Below are 19,760 nucleotides of genomic sequence, written 5' to 3'. Positions count from 1 at the left end.
TTGAGTCTCGCAGTACTTTAAAAGCTTGGTTTTCATCTGTTTTGATTATCCGCATCGTCTCTCTTCGATTCAGTGTCACGGCCTCTGGGATGAAGACGACCCTAAAATGTCACGGAGCGGTGGTTGTACCAGTGAAGACGAATCTGAGGACGAGGGGAAAATGACGGTGGCAATGACGTGTGATGAGGAGAAGAGGAGTTCTCCAGCGTTCTCGCTCAAGTCTGTAAACCTTGGGACATCCGTGGACTCGCAGCAGGTGAACGTGCAGATCCGTTATCCCGAGCAGCGGGCATATCTGCGACGTCAGAGCACCAGCGGCGGGTCTCACATTTCTAGACGCTCCTCTGCCAGATCCAAACGAGGTGAGGAGTCTCATACAGCTTTACTTTTTATAATTTAGTTTTTCTAATGCCAAAAATGAGTGTTGTAATATATACGTTTTAAAATATATTTAATTAAATTCTACCTCCATGTTAAGAAATAGTTATAGATGGTAAAATGCCTACTGTATGTGTACACTAGAGGTCTTCACGGGTCCACTTAGATCCAAAAACCCAAGGTCCGACTCGAGACCCGAGCTGGTTTGGGTCTAAAAGTTTCACGTGTGTCTCGGACACGGATCAGGTATAGTGGCATCGGCACTTGGGGAAGACCCGAACTCAGAGCCGGCGCCAGACCATAACTAACAGGGGGGCACTCGGCTTCCAACGGGGGGCACGCAATAGCAACAATAACTTGCAAAAACAAGACATTGAAACAACAAATACAGCAAGCACACACTCATACAACTAGTACAGACTGTCAGCTCATTTCCCGTATAAAGTGCAAAAGACCACAAACTATGCGCAAAACTATTGAACTTCGACCGCAGCGTGAGCGCAAGCTGAGCTTCCCTGCGCTCGCGCTTGGCTCGACGCAACAACAAACCGCCCTCGCGCGGCGCAAGCCATTGAAATGAATGGGTTTCATAGCGCAGCGCACACCGTGTCCTAGCTTTAAAAAAGCCGCTTTACCATAATCACGTTGTAATGCTGTTAACGATCTATAGCCACACTTCACATTTAAGCTTACGTAATTTAAAACAACGCTAACTTACCTTTAAAATAGCTGAAGACGGCGTGTAAGAACATTAAACGTCCTTAAAACAGTGTCCTGTAGATTTGTAAATTCCACCTCGACCTCTAATCTCTGAGTTTGAGCCAGTCTGTGTTTGCATGAAGATGAAGCAGGCGGTGCTGGTTCGTTCTAAATGTTCTAATATCCATATTTTACACGATCCATAAAATGCCGCGAAAAAATAGGTTGCTAGTATCAAGTCACAAATATGCTAAAGACGTAAGACGGGTGAGACGCAGCAATACATCCAATCAGGGAAACTGGTCTATTTTAATTAAAGAAAACATATATCAACTATATTTTCCTCATTTGATTACATTACAAGTCATGAAACATTCAATGTTTAATTTATTTTAATTATTCTTGATATATATTAAAGTAATAAAAAACTTTGTAGGGGGGGCACAACAACCTGTTCGGGGGGGCACTGCCCGCGAATGCCCCCCTTGACGCCGGCCCTGCCCGAACTATCTTGCGTGTGTGCATCAAGTCCATTTCCAATGCCTTCTCTGTTTGCCAATAGCGCTTGCGACATTATGTGGCTGTCTGTCTGGTGCGTGCAGGGCTGCAGACTTCACACACGTCGCTGGCGTTTAAATTCGGGTTCAGTCGGGTAAAAAAATTGGGGTCGGATTCAGGTCTAGTTTTTCTCAGGTTTTTCTTGGGTCGGGTCTCTTAAAAATATATATTTATACACCTCGGGTTCGGGTAAAAAGTGATTTGGGTCATTTCTGGTTCTTTGGACCCGGGAAGACCTTTATGGTACACACAATCTACACGTGGCCATAGTAAACAAAACCAGTGAAAATACACCATTTACTTACAAGTAACTTAAATGTAACTCTCTACAATAAGTGACAGTGTAACGTAATATTAAATGTATTATTTGTAAATGACACTATCAGTAACACCACATTTACGGATGATTCGATTTGTTTGGGTTTGGTTTGCGGTGACGATTGTTGGTGGTTTGTTTCGCAGGCAGCACGAGTACGCGTAACAGCAGCCGGAGAGCAGACGATGAGCCAGAAATACCACAGAAGAGCCGTAAGGAGATGATCACGGAGAAGATCCGAGAACAGCTCATTAGAGCCAAGGTTTACCTGATCAAGAAGTAAGTGTTAGTGTGTGGGTGCCTATTTAACCATATTTTGGGGACAAATTGGTACCCGAAAGTAAGCAACACTTCACAGTGTCCTTTTTGTATGCAAAAAATATAGCAAAGAAATTATTTTATTGTTTAGGTCAGTGGTTCCCAAACTTTTTCAGCGTTCGGCCCCCCTTGTGTAAGGTACATTCCTTCGCGGCCCCCCAAAGAAAATTTGTGACAAAAAACTGTTCTAAAACTCAAAATTTTAATTAAAAAAACATTAAATTATACAAAAAAGTAGTGCTTTTGGTTAGTAGCCTTATTTTTTTAGATTTAATTACACATAATTCATGATACATTAATGTATTTCATAAAATGTCATAAAACTGGGGCCCCCCTGGCACCATCTCGCAGCCCCCAGTTTGAAAACCACTGGTTTAGGTAACAAGACAGTGATTAAAATAATATAAGGTTGGATTTGGTGACTTACACACCCAACTCAGAAAATGAAAAAAAAAAACGTAAGATGAAGAAATGTACTTCCATGCCTCCATAACACCCTTTGTTCAATAACAAAAACACATAAAAACTTTTCTTCTGACAATAAGAGAAAAAGACCAAAAGCACAGATTGCTCGGCCTTGTATAAATATGTAAAGTAGCCAGGTTACATTTAACCCCGCGTTAGTTTATGCCCCGCTCACTCCTATGTGTGTTCATGGGATCAAACCCACGACCTTTTACGCTGCTAATGCAATGCTCTACTATTGAGCTACAGGAACACATTTCTACTAGGGCTGCACGATAAATCGCATGTGTTTGTCATGCGCATCACGTCAATAATGCCGGTTCCTTGATTAGTATTAAATCGCCAACAGCTGTTTTCAGATGGCGCGACATTAACTGCACATTGCCGTAGTTCCCTGACAATCGGGGCAATTTCGCATTAATTATCGCGATATGTATGCGATATGGCCCAAATTGTCAGGGAACTACGGCTCTGTGCAGTTAATGTCGCGCCATCTGAAAACAGCTGATGGCGATTTAATACTAATCAAGGAACCGGCATTACTGACGTGATGCGCGTGGTATCGCATGCGATTTATCGTGCAGCCCTAATTTCTACATAGGGACATTCCATACGATAGTTGATTATAAAGTAAATGTGATTGTGAACATTATTTACTTTCTAAGAAATGTTCATGACATTGTATGCATGTTGTTTTATTTGCTATTTTTAATCAACATATGCAACTTTCTTCACTTCTGTGTAGACTTTTATTTTCTAATGTAATAATCCAGTCAAATCCTCATCTATAAATTCTAGTCAGGGCTTTGAACCAGATTTTTTCCCAATTGGTTCGTTCCAAACAGAAACAGTATTTTAACGTTTCCGGTTTTCGGATCAACCCTAAAATGGACGTTCCTGAACCGGTTAGAACAAAAAAATAAGTTCCCGAAACGGTTTATAACGTTCCATGTCAGCTGTGGGACATACAAATAAGTAGGCTGATCATTAGGACATTAAACTTTAATTATTATTAGTCTACATAATTTTCCTTAAATCTTTATCGTGTCATCAAACATTAAAAAAGGCTACATTATGTAAGCGGCATAACTGTAATTCTGACATATGCACCGGCGCAACGTCATAGAATGTCTCTGAACAGGTTCACGCCCACTTTTGGGGGAAAACAGACTTGACCTTCCATTGACTTCCTTTCAAAATAGCGGAACAAAGCAACGTTCGTACACAGCCGGCAGGCGTAAATAACTTATGAAATCACTCAGATTAAACATGTTGAGTAATTATCTGTCCACCCTGCCTGCCATAGAGCGCAAAAGATACATTAACATATTTAATTTGGTCAATATAAAAACATGTCTCTTTCATTCTCACAGCGTCAAATTTGTGTAACAACGCTCCCTATTGGCCAGAGGTGTCTTACCCGGACATTTACTCGTACCTCATCGAGTCAACAGGGAAGCCAGTGAATAATTTTACTTCGTATTTAAAAGTTACTTCGTATTTATATATTATGTCTTTATATTTAGAGTACTGAGTGCACTTTTCCGTCCAGCCATACAACATACTAGCTTAGCTATATTTCCAGCAATCACTGGATGGCGTTGTTACACAAATTTGACGCTGGGAGAATGAAAGGGACATGTTTTTATATTGACCAAATTAAATGTGTTAATGTCTCTTTCGCGCTCTATGGCAGGCAGAGTGGACAGATAAATACTCAACATGTTTAATCTGAGTGATTTCATAAGTTATTTACGCCTGCCGGGCCGGCTGTATACGAACATTGCTTTGTTCTGCTATTTTGAATGGAAGTCAATGGAAGGTCTGGTTTTTATTCCCCAAAAAGGGGAGATGGAGGACGAATTCCAGCATAAACAGTTGCTCCACATAAAGTGAAAATTATGTTGTTTATTCGCCAAATGTATTTTAATGGACTACAGTATGAGACACAGCAGCACAACTCTCTCTCTCAAGTTTATACATGAAGAGTTCTGATCTTTGAAGGGCATAGGGATAATCACGTTTGATTGGAGTTGGACCGGACACATTCAACCGCATGTGCGTACAGAAAATTGTTCACTTTAGCGCCTTTTTGCAGTTAAATTGTTTAAAATCACTTAAGTGTTAACATTTGCAAGCCTTTGAAACACGTGTAAATGATCAACTTTCACCCTATTTAAATTTGCGTATTAATCCGTAAATCGCATGCAAGGCGAACCGTGGGTCGTGATCTGTACTCTTTCACCACTAATTAGTATTAAAAAAACAAACATCTTGAGATACTTGGTAGCCTACAATATTTACCTCTTATGATTAAGCATTAGAGAGTTGGGCTTGAGTAGGCTACTTGCTGGTGGCTTTTCATTTCTCAGACGAGTCAACGACGACCGGAATTGAACTTTACTGAGTATTGCACAGAAATCTTGTTGAGGAATTAAAAAAATAACGGTATTAACCATTTACCATTATTTTAAATAAATATTGGATTCTGTTCCGGAACATATTTTTGGAAAGGTTTCTGGTGTTCGTTTTCGTTCCGTGAACCGGTTCAAAGCCATGATTCTAGTACACAAAGATTATGGCAATAATGCAAAACATTACTATTGATTTTATTGTTAGCTTCTCTGATAAAATATTAAATGCTCTCTCAGTTGTAATTTGCTTTTGATAAAAGCGTCTGCTAAATGAATAAACATAAAGAAAAAAGCATTCGATTCACATTCATCAAGATGCTCTGAATGTGTTTCCCACAATCCACAATCATTTTTAATCTTATAAAACATCATGTTTCATTCAGAACTGCATTATGCACATCAGGTTGTAAATGCTCCAAAATTCATTTTTATTATTTATTTTAGATAAATTCTTCCTCTCTGTCTGTTTTGTGACTGTTTGTCTTTTCAGATTGGTGGAGATCTATCAGCCCATTCGTCAGTTCTTCTACAATCTGATTCACCCCGAGTACAACGCCGTCACGGACGTTTACGTCTTGATGTTTCTTGCCGACACTGTTGACTTTATCATTATTGTCTTTGGCTTTTGGGCATTTGGAGTAAGTCTGATATTCTTTTATAAGCGAAGTATGTAATTTTGGATGTTAAAGTCCCCATGAACAGGAAGTCACGGTTGACTTCCGTGTTGTGACCAGGGGTGAAAATGGGGGAAACGTGATGAGATGAGTTCTGGGAAGTGAATTTCAAGGGGAGCGGAGTTTCACGAAACAAAAAAAAAGTTATATTATTTTAAACCGAAGTCATCTAAAATCCCCCCAGTAAATTTGTGTCATTTTTGTTGTGATGTATTTCAGAGTAAAACTAAATATCACATGAGGGAAAGAGCAAGCATATTCAGAAATAGAAACTGTAGTAGACTGACAATTGGAGGGGGCGGGGTTAACAGATGCTCCGTTCAAGCCGTCAAACTTTTTTAGATTAATACAAAAATAATAATGACCCACACAGATAAATTGCTTACAATGAACACTGCAATATTCCATTAATAAATAAAAATTCAGAAGTTCAGATGCAAAAGCCTCTAAACATCAAAAACACAAAATGCCCTCAGCACGTTAGAAGTCTGATAAAAAATGCTCATTGACAAGAAAACATGTCAGACGCACTTAAAGGGTTTTGCATCTGTGCTCTTCAATTGTCAGTTTTGACCCCATGGGGACTTTAAAAAAGTTACTACTAATCAGTCCTTCTAGAAAAACGCGGAGTTTTTTTGTGATTGTTGCGGGCAAAAATCCTCGATTTTGCGGCACGTTTTCTTAAAAAATGCGATGGAATATGCGGGATATTTATGCAATTTACTGTATGCGATGGAATTGCGGGAATTTGCGAAAATTGCGGAACTTGCAAAAACTGCGGAAACTTGCAAAAGCTGCAATGATGTTCACGTCACATAATCACGTCACTTCATAATGTTCCCATGACAATAGAGGACACGGCTGCGCTTTTGGGAAGTAAATGCAACATTTTTCAACTTTCTGCTAATATATATTTGACTTTTTGCTACAAAAATGCTGAGATTATGAAATCATGCAAGCCCCGCATATTTTGTGCGCGGAAATATGTAATTAATGCGGCGAAAGTGCGTCGTATTTGGAAAAAAAGGCAGCCCCGCATAAATATCGCACAATCGCGTTTTTCTGGAGGGACTGACTAATGCTGCGTTCAGACCAGCCGTGGTAGAGGCGTCAAGTGTGAGTGATTTCAATGTTAAGTCAATGTGAAGACGTGTTGACGCGCGTCTGGAGGTCTCGCGGCACGAATAAGGCGTTTAGTGCTGCACGGTAGATGCGGTAGACGCGATTCCGCCTCATTCGTACGTCTAGTTCGCACGAATTGAGCGTTGCCGCAGCAAATGCGTGAGTTGAGAAATTTGAACTTTGCCAATAATGATGTGATTACAGAAAACAAGCAGAGTCGCAGAAGCCCCTCCCTTGACGCGAATTTCTGCGTGAGAGTCTCGATGACTAGAATTTCACGCACGACTTTCACGCGCGAATGAAGCGTGTAAACTCCAAATGTTTAAGCGGCAAACTAGACGCGGTAGACGCGATTTTGACGCCTCAAACGCGGCTGGTGTGAACCCACGATAAGACTTCATGCTACCTTACAAAACATCAAGTGCTCTTAAAAACAGCCACACTTTGGTTCGATTAGGCAATGTGTTGTTTTATGGGTCTTTTTGTTGATGCTTGTTATCTTTGGCTCACAGAAACATCAGGGAGGTGCCGATATCACATCCTCACTATCTGAGGATCAAGTGCCCGGCCCGTTCCTCGTCATGGTTCTTATCCAGTTTGGCACTATGGTGGTGGATCGTGCCCTTTACCTGCGTAAGACAGTGATGGGGAAAGTGGTATTCCAAGTTATCCTGGTGTTTGGCATACATTTCTGGATGTTTTTCATCCTACCGGGAATCACGGAGAGGTAAAGGAATACTGTGAATTTGGCGTCAAAGTAAATTTCTATTAAAGGGGCATTGTGTAACTTTTAGAAGGATCTCTTGACAGAAATGCAAGGTAATATACGTAACTATATTATAAGTGATGTACAAAGACCGTACATAATGAACTGTCTTGTATATTATCTTAGAATGAGACGTTTTTATCTACATACAACGCGGGTTTCCTTACATGGAAGTCGCCGTCATGTTTCTACGGTAGCCCTAAATTGACAAACTGCTCTACTGTCTCAGACGATGACATGTTTGTCCTGTGGTGGCTACAGTAGCTTCTCTATGCGTTTTCTCTATGCGGTTGCAATTCACAGTCTCACCACTAAATGTCGCTAAAAATCTACACACTGATCCTTTAAACTGCTGGACTTTAATACGTGTCTTGCAGATCTGGCTTCCGTCACTGCTAAATAAACATTCAATGATGGAAAATATTCAGTTAAAGGCACACAAGGCAAGTCTGAGTATTATTTCTCTACTAGCTCCCCCTAGTGTCTGGGAGTAAATGCTTTCTATATCTGAGACTTTACGAGACTGAAGGACACCGGGTCGGATACAGCAAACTTGCAAGTGGGGTATTCTTCCTACAGATGGTAGGGGCGGGCGAGGGGTCTTCATTCGTCATGTAATGAGTCATTTAACCATATACCGACTTACGAAGATGATTTATTAACATAAAAATGCTGCCTTGTGTCCCTTTAACGCATCATCTGTTTTTTAGCGTTCCAGATGGTTCTTAAGCAGAATTGTGATTCTTGTATTTCTAGTTAAGTAAAATGGTTGTAAATTAGTCATGTCTTTTGTAACAGAAATGCTACAAATAATCTGATCATGTTTTTCATCTCTCTTCTCTGCAGGCGCTTCAGTCAGAACAAAATAGCTCAGTTGTGGTACTTTGTGAAATGTATTTATTTCGGCCTCTCTGCGTATCAGATTCGCTGTGGCTATCCAACTCGTATACTTGGGAACTTCCTCACCAAGAGCTACAACTACGTCAACCTCTTTCTCTTCCAGGGGTGAGCGGGAATATTGCATGACATACTTTTTAAGTGATAAGTCAGAAAATATGGCCTATACGCTTACTCTCAGAGATGAAGAAGTGGTTTGGTTGGATAGAAACATTTATAGCATGGTAAAATGTAAAAAAAAAAATCAATGGACAACAATTACCAGGAAATGATAGGGAACGTAATATTGAAAAATCATGACCCCAATTTTCTCAACCAAACATAATGAGAGCAAAGTCCTGTGTCAACATCTTTATAGCCACTTAAAGGGTTTTATGGCACTCTTGACAAAAAAGCACTTTCTTAAATCAAATTGTTTGTAATGGAATAATCAAGAGCGATAAAACAAAATAGTTTTTTAATCTTCCTCCACCATGAGATTGTGTTCAGGATTGTAACTATTTAAAGTGTTGTTTTAATTATATAACTTTTAAATAATGGAACCTAATATTCAGTCTATTAATTTGTGTGTTCCTTGGCAGAAAGAAAGTCATACAGGTACATTTATACCATTTTAAACTTGGCTTGATTCTGATTGGCCAGTTGTGACATTTGCAGGTTTGTTATTCCCAGATAACAGCTCTCTCAAAATTAATAACACACGGTAACCCAAATGCTGCAAATCATTTTGACAGGTATGGTTTAATATTACACAAAAATTACATATAAATATGTCTTTAAATAACATATTTGACATTATATTTACAAATTATTAAACCAAATAGTGTGTTTGTGACATTTGAACGTCTTATCTCACCTTAAAGGGATAGCTCACCCAAAAATTCTGTCATCATTTACTCACACTCATGTTGTTACAAATCTGTATGAAGTTCTTTGTTTTGATGAACACAAAGGAAGATATTTTGAGGAATATTTGTAAACGCTGTTGATCTAATCAATTAACTCTTTCACCGCCAGCATTTTTCATGATTTTCACAAAAGTTTAATGCCTTCCAGAAAATGCTCCTTTTTAAATATATAAACATACAATATATGAAATAAAAGAACAGACCCTCTGCTTTCAAACAAAAAATCAGTTTCATCCTACCTTCATGTGTTCTGTTTTTATCACCTCTCAAATATGTGTATGTTTCATCAAAAACACCAAATTTTGAGCAAAAAGCTGAGATAATTTCATTTTTGTGAAGGACTTTTGATAGAGATCAGATGCAGAGCGATCTTTAAAACATACACGGACATACAGCTGTTTGCCCTAGGGCAATACTTCCGGTTTTTATAAGTTGCGGAATATGCGCCAACTGGTGGATAATAGCGGTATTGCAGATTGACGAGATATCTCGTCAATGGCGGGGAAAGAGTTAAGAGAAACGCTTCCCTGTTAATGATGAGTTTTTACAGCAATCCATATTTCCGCTATTATCTACTAGGTGGCGTTCTTACCCAACTTATAAAACACTGAAGAATCTGCTGATCCAAAAACATTAAAAACGAACAAAAGTCCTTTACCAAAATGCAATTATCTCAGCTTTTTGTTCAAAATGTTGTATTTTTGAAGAAATCTACCCATATTTGAGAGGTGATGAAAATATAACAAATGAAGATAAGATAAAAAAAACTTTTTGTGTGTTGGAAAGCAGAGGGTCTGTTCTTTTATTTGATATTGATATACAATTTGATATTGTATGTTTATAAATTTAAAGAAGAACATTTTCTGCAATGCATTTTTAGTAACTTTTGTAAAAATCATGGCAGGAAAAGAATTAAGGTGCAAAGGTGTACTTTTTGACACTTTTTCTGATGGTGCATATACAGTAAACCTACTTTACCACGCTTATTGTCAAAAACTCAAATGATTTTGAAATCATCTTGTATTGTTTGCAGGAAATTTCATAGTGATTTATTATAATTTTACAGTAACTCTCCTGTTATATAAAGTTTAGTAAGGGAAAAGAACAGAAAACGAGCCCCACAGTTTTATAAACCAATGGTTCTCAAACTGGGGGCCGCAACATTATGCAGCATTTTATAAAATACATTAATTTATCATGAATTTTGTGTAATCACCCCCCCCCCCAAAAAAAAAAATTAACAGTTTTTTGTCATACATTTTCTTTGGGGGGGGGCGTGAAGGAATGCATCGTACACAAGGGGGCCGCACGCTGAAAAATTTTAAGAACCACTGTTTTAAACAATCAGTCTGATATTTAAAGTGTGTGTTGTGTGTTCAAGGTTCCGTCTCATCCCGTTCCTAACGGAGTTGCGAGCGGTGATGGACTGGGTCTGGACAGACACGACCCTCAGCTTGTCCAGCTGGATCTGTGTGGAGGACATCTACGCACACATCTTCATCCTGAAATGCTGGAGGGAATCTGAGAAGGTCAGAGGCAGTGGGTGAAGCAGAAGTGAACCTACAATCATAAAAATCAAGGGTTTTCACACCTGAACGTTGGTTTCGGAACCTGCTGCATTTTCTCCCTCGGTTCGGTTTGTTTGCTTAATGATTAGAAAGCAATCTGACCAAGTGGACCAATAAACAAGGCTGAATATGATGCATAATGACATACAAGCAGCGGTGTGTGCAAAAACATATTTCAGATTCAGACCAACTGTCCAAAACACTTTAAAGTACAAAAATATGCAAGATGTGCGAGCGCCTTAAAGAGATTGGCTTTAATCACTCAGAGGAACAGTGCTGCGATCAAAATGATTTAATAATATAAGGAAAGCTATAAAGACACCCATAATAATCCTGCAGCTGTTGTCTGACAGATGACAGCTATGAGTGAAATCCCAGAACATACACCAGTGCATTCTCTTTAAGGACGCACTAGTTTTATTAACAATTTTTTTTAAACTTTGCCATGTAAAAGCGAACCGAACTAAGAAAAAAAATCAATATTGTAACCATTTTAATCCCTGTTTTAAAACAAAGCAAATGGTATACAGGTCTGAAAACCTGAAAATTGGTCTTTGTCAGGCTGTATGGTTCTTAATGGTGCGTTCACACCAAACGCGAATGAAGTGTTAAGAGATTTAAACGTTAAAGCAACACTATGTAGTTTTTTACCTTTAAATAATGTCTCTAAAATTATTTCAGTGATAGAACAACTTTTAACTGGACAAATTGTACTGTTGCTGCAACCTGAGCAGCCTCCTAGCTGCTACAAGCACACTCTGAAAGTGGCGGTGGAGGGTAGAAACACAGCCCCACCCCTCCCCCTGCCTGCAGAAGAGTGCCTGATACCAGGCACTGTTGCGCTTTTCAACCACATGGGGGAGCTGTAAGTCATTTTTACATGGAAACTACATAGTGTTGCTTTAAGTCAATGCAAAGACGTGATAGAAATACTACGGTGCGAATAATGCGATTTGACGCGCATAACGTGACTCGTTGGAAAATCTGAACTTTGGCGGATATTTGAAGAAACAGTCTAACAATCAGGGGTGTGTTTCCCGAACAACGATGTAACTCGCTGCTGACCCAACATAGTATGATGCATAGTTGGAGAAACTATCAACCTTGTCACGACTGTTTCCCGAAAGCATAGTAACTTTGTCGCACATTAGTCGTTTGAACCATGTTGGTTTAACAACATAGTTGATGATTTCACGTGGGAGGTGAAGTACTAATTAATCTGTGCAAATCGATTTAATGTCAGATTATTGCTGTAAATAACATAACATTGCATCGGAAGACTGATTTTGTTATCGTGATTTAGTTATCTGTTGTTTATTTTCAAGATATTCATGCACAGTTTTCAAATGCAGCGCTTTCATTCTGTTTACATTTAAAGACGTAAAATAAAATTTTAATATATTTAGAATGATGGATATAGAATGTACTATGTGTTTTTTGCTTATTTTGTTCAAAAGCATGATCAACGTAAGTCTACATATTATAATAACAAGGAACTATGCTTCTAAAGACAGGTAAAGAGCTGTCAAACTACACAAGTTTGCAATGCAGCTTGCGAATGTTCGTTTGAACTATGGTTTCGGGAAACACCAAATCCTTGAACTTTGTCAGTTACGACAATATTTACGAAAGTAGTTGGCTAACGATGCTTTCGAGAAACGCACCCCTGGTAAGTTGTAAAAAACGCTCTTTACTCAATTTGAGCTATATATATAGATATTAGACTACAAGATGGTTAAAGCCGGCAAATTGGCATATTCGCATCTAAATTTCACACGCTAATGATGCTAAATGAGTTAAAGGGGACATTTCACAAGACTTTTTTAAGATGTCAAATAAATCTTTGAGTATCTCCAGAGTACATATGTGAAGATTTAGCTCAAAATACCATCTAGATAATTTATTATAGCATGTTAAAAATGCCACTTTTAGGTGTGTGCAAAAATGACATTTTAACATGCAAATGAGCTGATCTCTGTACTAAATGGCAGTGGCGTGGTTGGATAGTGCAGATTAAGGGGCAGTATTATCCCTTGTGACATCACAAGGGGAGCCAAATTTCAATTACCTATTTTTTAAATGCTTGCAGAGAATGGTTTACCAAAACTAAGTTACTGGGTTGATCTTATTCACATTTTCTAGCTTGATAAAAGCACTGGGGACCCAATTATAGCACTTAAATATGGAAAAAGTCACATTTTCATGGTATGTTCCCTTTAACTCAAAATGTTTAAGCTTCCAACTACGCCTAAATAGCGAGATTTATTTGCTTCATTTGCATCTGGTGTGAACGCACAAAAAAGTCGCCATGAAACTGAAGTAGCAATTGTCTTATTTTCCCCGTGGTGACGTATATGTGAGTGAAACGGCTTTTGATAAGATACAAGGTAGGACTGGACTTAAATCAGTCCATCGATAATTGATTGAATTGTTTGAAGTTGGGTCCTGTTGATATTTGCTAATCACTGCACCACCCTGCCCACCTGCCATATCATTAAACCGGAAGTAAAGAGAGATTGTTTTGTGAAGTGCACATTTGCATTTTTGATTAAAGATAAAAAAAGACCACAGTATTCTAAAACAAATGACAGTTTTTCATTTCAATTTCATTGCGACTTTAAAAAAACTTTAACTTTTTTGGATTCTTTGGAGAACCAAAATATGGTTCTTGCTGCGAATGGCATTGAATCTGCCAAATGATTAAATGAAGTACAGGGTCACTTCACAGAGCCCTGAGATGAAGTCCTGTGTGTTATGTTACAGCGTTACCCTCAGCCACGTGGGCAGAAGAAGAAGAAGGTGGTGAAGTATGGAATGGGAGGAATGATCGTCATGCTCCTCATCTGTATCGTATGGTTTCCACTGCTCTTCATGTCGCTGGTCAAATCTGTGGCAGGGGTCGTCAACACTCCTCTGGACGTCTCTGTAACACTAACACTGGGCGGACTGCAGGTTAGCCTGACATCAAAGACGCATTTGCATGAACACATTCAGTAATCCCACAGTAACAGGTTGCTCTTTCATAGCACAGAGGATTTAATGGAGTTCTCTAAAAGTTTGATTTTAATCACTGATTCAGTCTTTGACATAACCGTACTCACTCAATATTAAATATATTAAGGTTATGTTTTATTTACATTATGTAGGATGATTTTATGTAGAAAACAGTAAATCTGGATTTTCACAGGCAGGGTCACATATTGGGGTTGAGCTCTGCTCTAAAACACTAGTGGAGATCTACTCAAAAGTCTCCAGTACTGTAGCTCCGCATGTTCATTGCTGTGTAGAAGAAATAATTGTAAATATTTTTAAGTTTCAAACGGTCTGCATATTGAAAATGATTTCACATGTTGTATTTTTTGAATGTTCTCTTGTTCTTTCCAGCCGATCTTTACGATGAGCGCTCAGCAGACAAATCTGAAGAACATCACTTTCTCTGAATTTGAAAAGTTCAAACGTGACTATGGCAATGATGCAGTAAGGAAATGATTAATGTTGTCCTTTTGTACAAAATTAAACAAAACAAGCATTGTATGTTCTCATAGTGTGAACTATGATATGAGGACCATATCTATAAGCCAAATAAGCTTGGGGCTTGGCTCTTTCAACTAAGCCTGATGGTGGACTCTTATCTATTCTTGTTTTACTCGACTTGAGTGCAGCTTTCGACACAATTTCACATAGTATTCTTTTAAACCGTTTATCTGACATTGGTATCACTGGTGTTCCTTATGCCTGGTTTTTATCATACCTTTCTAATCGCACACAGTCGTACAACTGACAAAAATGTAACTCCCAACCTTCTCCTGTTAGCTGTGGTGTTCCCCAAGGTTCTGTCCTAGGACCCCTATTGTTCCTAATTTACCTTCTCCCACTCGGCAATATCTTTTCAAAATTCTGGATTAAATTTCACTGTTACGCTGATGATAGACAGCTTTACATATCCACTAACCAGCTTTACATATCCACTTCGCTCCTCTTCATTGGGTCTCCTTCATACACCTTCTGCTCGCCCAACCACCATGGGCCATAGGGCCTTTAGCCGTGTTTCTCCTCATCTTTGGAATTCTCTCCCAGCTAACATCCGTATATCAGATTCATTATATCAATTCAAAGTCAAACTTAAAACTCATTTATTTAGAACCACTTATCTTTCTTGATTACTTTGTACACTCAAGTCTAGTAGTTTTTTATTTGTGTTTTTATTGATACTTTTGTTTGTTGTTACTTCTGATATTATTGTTACTGTTGCTTCTTGTTGTACGGTGACCTTGAGTGGTTTGAAAGGCGCCTTAAATAAAATGCATTATTATAATTATTATTAAGCCCGTAATCAACCAACCACCACGCCAAAATATTTCTAATGCTTGGTATCAACATCCCAGCAACCAATCACACCTAGCAACACTTAACTCTTTCACCGCCAGCGTTTAAAAAAAAAAGTTGCCAGCCAGCGCCAGCGTTTTTCATGATTTTCACCAAAGTTTAATGCCTTCCAGAAAATGTTCTTCTTTAAATATATAAACTTTCAATACAATTGAAAGAACAGACCCTCTGCTTTCAAACAAAAAAAACCCTTTTCATCCTACCTTCAGTGGTTCTTTTGTAATCAGCTTTTGAATATGGGTAGGTTTCTGCAAAAACACCACATTTTGAGCAAAAAGCAGAGATAATTCCATTTTTGTGACGGACTTTTCATAGAGATCCCATTCAGAGCGATCTTTAAAACAAACACGGACATGCAGCCGCTTGCCATAGGGCAATACTTCCGGGTTTAAAAAGTTGCGGATAATAGCGGTATTGCGGAAAGACGGAAAATCTCGTCATTGAATCAAAATAAAAAAAAACATTTTAACTTTTTCCCTGCCAGCATTTTTTCAAAGTTGCCAGCAAGCGCCAGCATTTTTTTTCTGATTTTTACAAAAGTTTAATGCCTGTAATGTAGGTTGCTTACACGAAGCGAGAGAGAGACAAATCCATATGCAAGGAGGTTTATTCGTAAAATCCCAAAAGGGCAGGCAAACAAATCCAAAACAGGGCAATCCAAAAACGTAATCCAAAAAACAGCCAACATGATGCCAATGAACCAGATATATAGATTTCAAAATAGAAGACCGGAAACAGAACATGATGTCAAACTAAAAGACCTAATAACAAAACAAACAGAACACAAGACAAAACCCTTACAATGCCTTTCAGACATTTTTTAAATATATTAACATAGAATATATCAAATGAAAGAACAGACGGTCTGCTTACAAAACAAAAACCTGTTTCATCCTATCTTCATTTGTTCTCTTTTTTATCACCTCTCAAATATGGGAAGGTTTCTTTAAAATACAAAATTTTTAACAAATAATTGCATTTTTGTAAAGGACTTTTGTTAAAGGTCAGATTCAGAGCGATGATCACAACATACACAGAGTTTTTATTGTTTTTGAATCATGCGATGCTTCAGTGTTTTAGTGTAAGAGCGCCACCTATTGGATAATAGCAGAAATATGGATTTCCGTAAAAATTCGTCATTATCAAGGAAGCATTTTCTCTTAATTGAAGAAATAATTTAATGGCGGGGAAAGAGTTAATGTAGAAAATGAATTATCAGCTCCTATAACATTTTAAACATTAATTTCCATATTACCGTGTGATGCGTGTGACGTAGTATTGTTCTTTTGTGCATGCGATGGAGTTTAGGACCACGAACAGTTCACACAGCTGTCTGATTTTAGCCACATAATGTGAACAGTCAAAAAAATCAGATCCAAGCAAAAAAATCTGAATTGAGCATTAATGTTTGCAGTGTGAACGAAGTCTAGGCTGTGAGCCTAAGTGTGGTTGTTTTGTCCTGTAGACTGCCATGCAATTTCTGGAGGCTTATATCCATGAAGACTTGACAATAGCGGATCTAGAAGGAAGTTCCAACTCGCTTTGGACCATCAGCCCTCCAAGTAGAAAAAACCTTATTGAAAAACTCAATAGGACAGATGAACACTTCCCTCTCACCCTCACCTGGTCCATACAGAGGTAGGGGATTAACACATAACTACAGCTTAACTATTACAACTTGATCTCAAAATCGTTTTCTTGGTGAATCTCACTAAACGTGTCTATTCAACAGAATGCAACTATATTATTGTGTGTTTAATCTATTTGGTATTTGTCCTTTAGGAATCTCACTTTAGGTGCTAAAGCTGAAATGGCGATAGGGAAATACACCACCGACCTGGACCCAACCACCAGACAGGCGTTAGGAAAATTATTAGAGCACAGTGGAGAGAGCACTCAAGATCAGCATGTGTGAGTTCAAGATATGAAACACTTTTTGTGTATAGTGTAACTGCTGTGCCAGTGTAAATGGTTAATTCATTTGCTTTTTTTAGGCTCATCCAAAATATTTTTCCAAGATACCTCAGAGCACCGAGTGACTCAAATGCCAAGCCTATTGACCAGCTTTACAAGGGTAATACACACGCCATCGCTGTCATAAATACACCTTCAACATTCCTATTTTTACTGCACCATCATGAGTTGATCAAAATGCCTCTCTCTTTCGCCCTCTCCTTTCTATTGGCACCCTAAGATGAAAAATTCATGAATATCACACTGTCTCTACGCAAGTCAAGTGCGAACAGTTCCTCAGGCATCCAGGAGTGGTGGATAGTGAATCAGACCGAACGTGGGCCGATACTTTCCGGGTTGAAGTTTCAGAACGAATCCGGTCTTGAGATCTATGTGTTCAGTGATCAAGTCAGTCCACCCAGCCTCGGCTTTCTGGCTGGATATGGGTATGTCAACGTCTACAGTTTAAGTTAATTTTAAACATTTAAAGTTTCAGAGTTGTGGTCCTGTAACTCAATTGGTAAAGCCTTGCGGTCATACTGATCAAATGTATTGCTTGAATGCGTAAATGTTAGTTATTTGATTGTTCTCACATATGCACATTACGAAAAAACAAACATATTACGCCAACTAAATAAAAAGTTGATTAAAGGGTCAAGTTCAGCACATTTTTTTACGCATATGTGAGGCTCCGTGTACAGTGTGTAACACAATTTTCTTAAGTTATTTTCCTGTTCTTACATATGACACATTATGAGATGAAGGAGGATTAGGGCCAAGCTAAAATAAACAAATAAAACCATCTCGAGTTATGTCATTAAAATGTGAGAATAAAGTCATTATTTAACGAGAAAAAAGTCAGAATAAATATAATTTCGAGAATAAAGTCGTTATTTAACGAGAATAAAGTCGTTATTTAACAAGAATAAAGTCATTATTTAACATGAACAAGAATAAAGTATTTATTTAACGAGAATAAAGTCGTTATTTAACGAGAATAAAGTCGTTATTTAACGAGAATAAAGTCGTAATATTTTAATAGTATTGTCATATTTTTACATTAATGTGTTTGGAGTGATGTGAACAAGCAGATCTGCAAAGCAGATACCAAATTATATTGATGCACCGATGTATCGGCCACCGATATTTATCGGCCGATTTTTGATGAATTTGAAACCATCGGCATATCGGCAATAGCACGAGAAAGGCCGATACCAATTGTTTATTAATTAACTGCATAAAGAAATCCATTATATGTAAAAAATGAGTTGATGTTGTTAATAAAATAAATGCTGAATAGCAAAAACCACCTTTGAAGGTTGTCATGCTGTCTTATTATATTTGTTTTAGCTTAATTTGTGCCTCTCTTATTATGTTGGTCAGTTGAATGTTAATTAGATCCAATCCATGTTCAGTAAAAATAATTTGATGCAGAAATAAACTAGCTAATAGACCAACTGTATAGTATTGTATACAAGTGTTTAATATCGGCATCGGTATCGGCCAGAAGTTGTCTGTTTAAATCGGAATCGGTATCGGCCCAAAAAAATCCTATCGGTGCATCCCTACCAAATTACATACCTGTCTTATTAATAAAACAATATAAGGGAGATTCGCTCAGAAAGGCAATTTAAGGAACCTCCCTCATATAAAAGGCAATATGGAAGGAGATAATGTGAACAAACAAAATTCGGTGCACACCTTAATAAAACTGGCATGCAATGAACAGAATATCATGATGAATAAAGGGTTTTGTTAATTGGGTAGGGTAAAGTATACGCACATGGAGGCGCACCTAAATGAAAGCGCATAGGTGATGGGGGATATTAATCGTATGGCCGAGAGAGGAATGGAAAGACTCTGCGGCTTTGTGAACTAACAATTGAGATAAATGCAACGAGTAGGTTACGTTTCACTTTAGGCGTGTTCTTATGAAAGCAACAATATAAAAGCTTTACGTTAAGTGCAGACCCTTATAAAACCCTAAGACAACATTGAATGTGGCTTAATGAATCTACACAGTAATATTAAAACACCAAATTCAGCAAACATTTTATTAATAAAAACATTCTTTGTACAGGCAAGCAGAAGATCCTAGAACACAAACCGCTAAAGGGCACGTTAATTTCCTTCAATGAAAACGAGCACATTCTGGTCTTTTCTGCTCGACCGTAGATGCTTATTAATTATATTGTGTGTAGTGAATTAAGTGTATTTATAAAACTGTCTTAATGCAGTGAACAACGTAAAAAATAAGCCTAAACTGAATATATTGAAATTTCAGGACTTTATTCTCGTTAAATAACGACTTTATTCTCGTTAAATAACGACTTTATTC

At 38.1% G+C, this 19,760-nt stretch overlaps 1 protein-coding gene across 3 annotated transcripts in view; it reads left to right on the top strand.

Moving 5' to 3' along the window:
- The window catches only part of LOC141362432 (piezo-type mechanosensitive ion channel component 2-like), a 150,072-nt gene that overhangs the window by 126,908 nt on the left and 3,404 nt on the right, over nt 1-19,760 (top strand). For all 3 annotated transcript variants that reach the window (XM_073864496.1, XM_073864495.1, XM_073864497.1), the window contains 12 exons: nt 74-362; nt 2,098-2,230; nt 5,639-5,786; nt 7,457-7,671; nt 8,557-8,715; nt 10,897-11,044; nt 13,847-14,035; nt 14,468-14,560; nt 16,935-17,107; nt 17,252-17,380; nt 17,464-17,543; nt 17,664-17,868. In XM_073864496.1, the coding sequence (XP_073720597.1) occupies nt 74-362; nt 2,098-2,230; nt 5,639-5,786; nt 7,457-7,671; nt 8,557-8,715; nt 10,897-11,044; nt 13,847-14,035; nt 14,468-14,560; nt 16,935-17,107; nt 17,252-17,380; nt 17,464-17,543; nt 17,664-17,868 (1,961 nt within the window). The remainder of the gene's footprint in view (nt 1-73; nt 363-2,097; nt 2,231-5,638; nt 5,787-7,456; nt 7,672-8,556; nt 8,716-10,896; nt 11,045-13,846; nt 14,036-14,467; nt 14,561-16,934; nt 17,108-17,251; nt 17,381-17,463; nt 17,544-17,663; nt 17,869-19,760) is intronic.

This window comes from Misgurnus anguillicaudatus, unplaced genomic scaffold (genome assembly GCF_027580225.2).
Source record: "Misgurnus anguillicaudatus unplaced genomic scaffold, ASM2758022v2 HiC_scaffold_26, whole genome shotgun sequence".
Lineage (NCBI taxonomy): Eukaryota > Metazoa > Chordata > Actinopteri > Cypriniformes > Cobitidae > Misgurnus > Misgurnus anguillicaudatus.
Note: the sequence above shows the minus strand (reverse complement) of the source record. Positions and strands in the feature narration are given on the sequence as shown.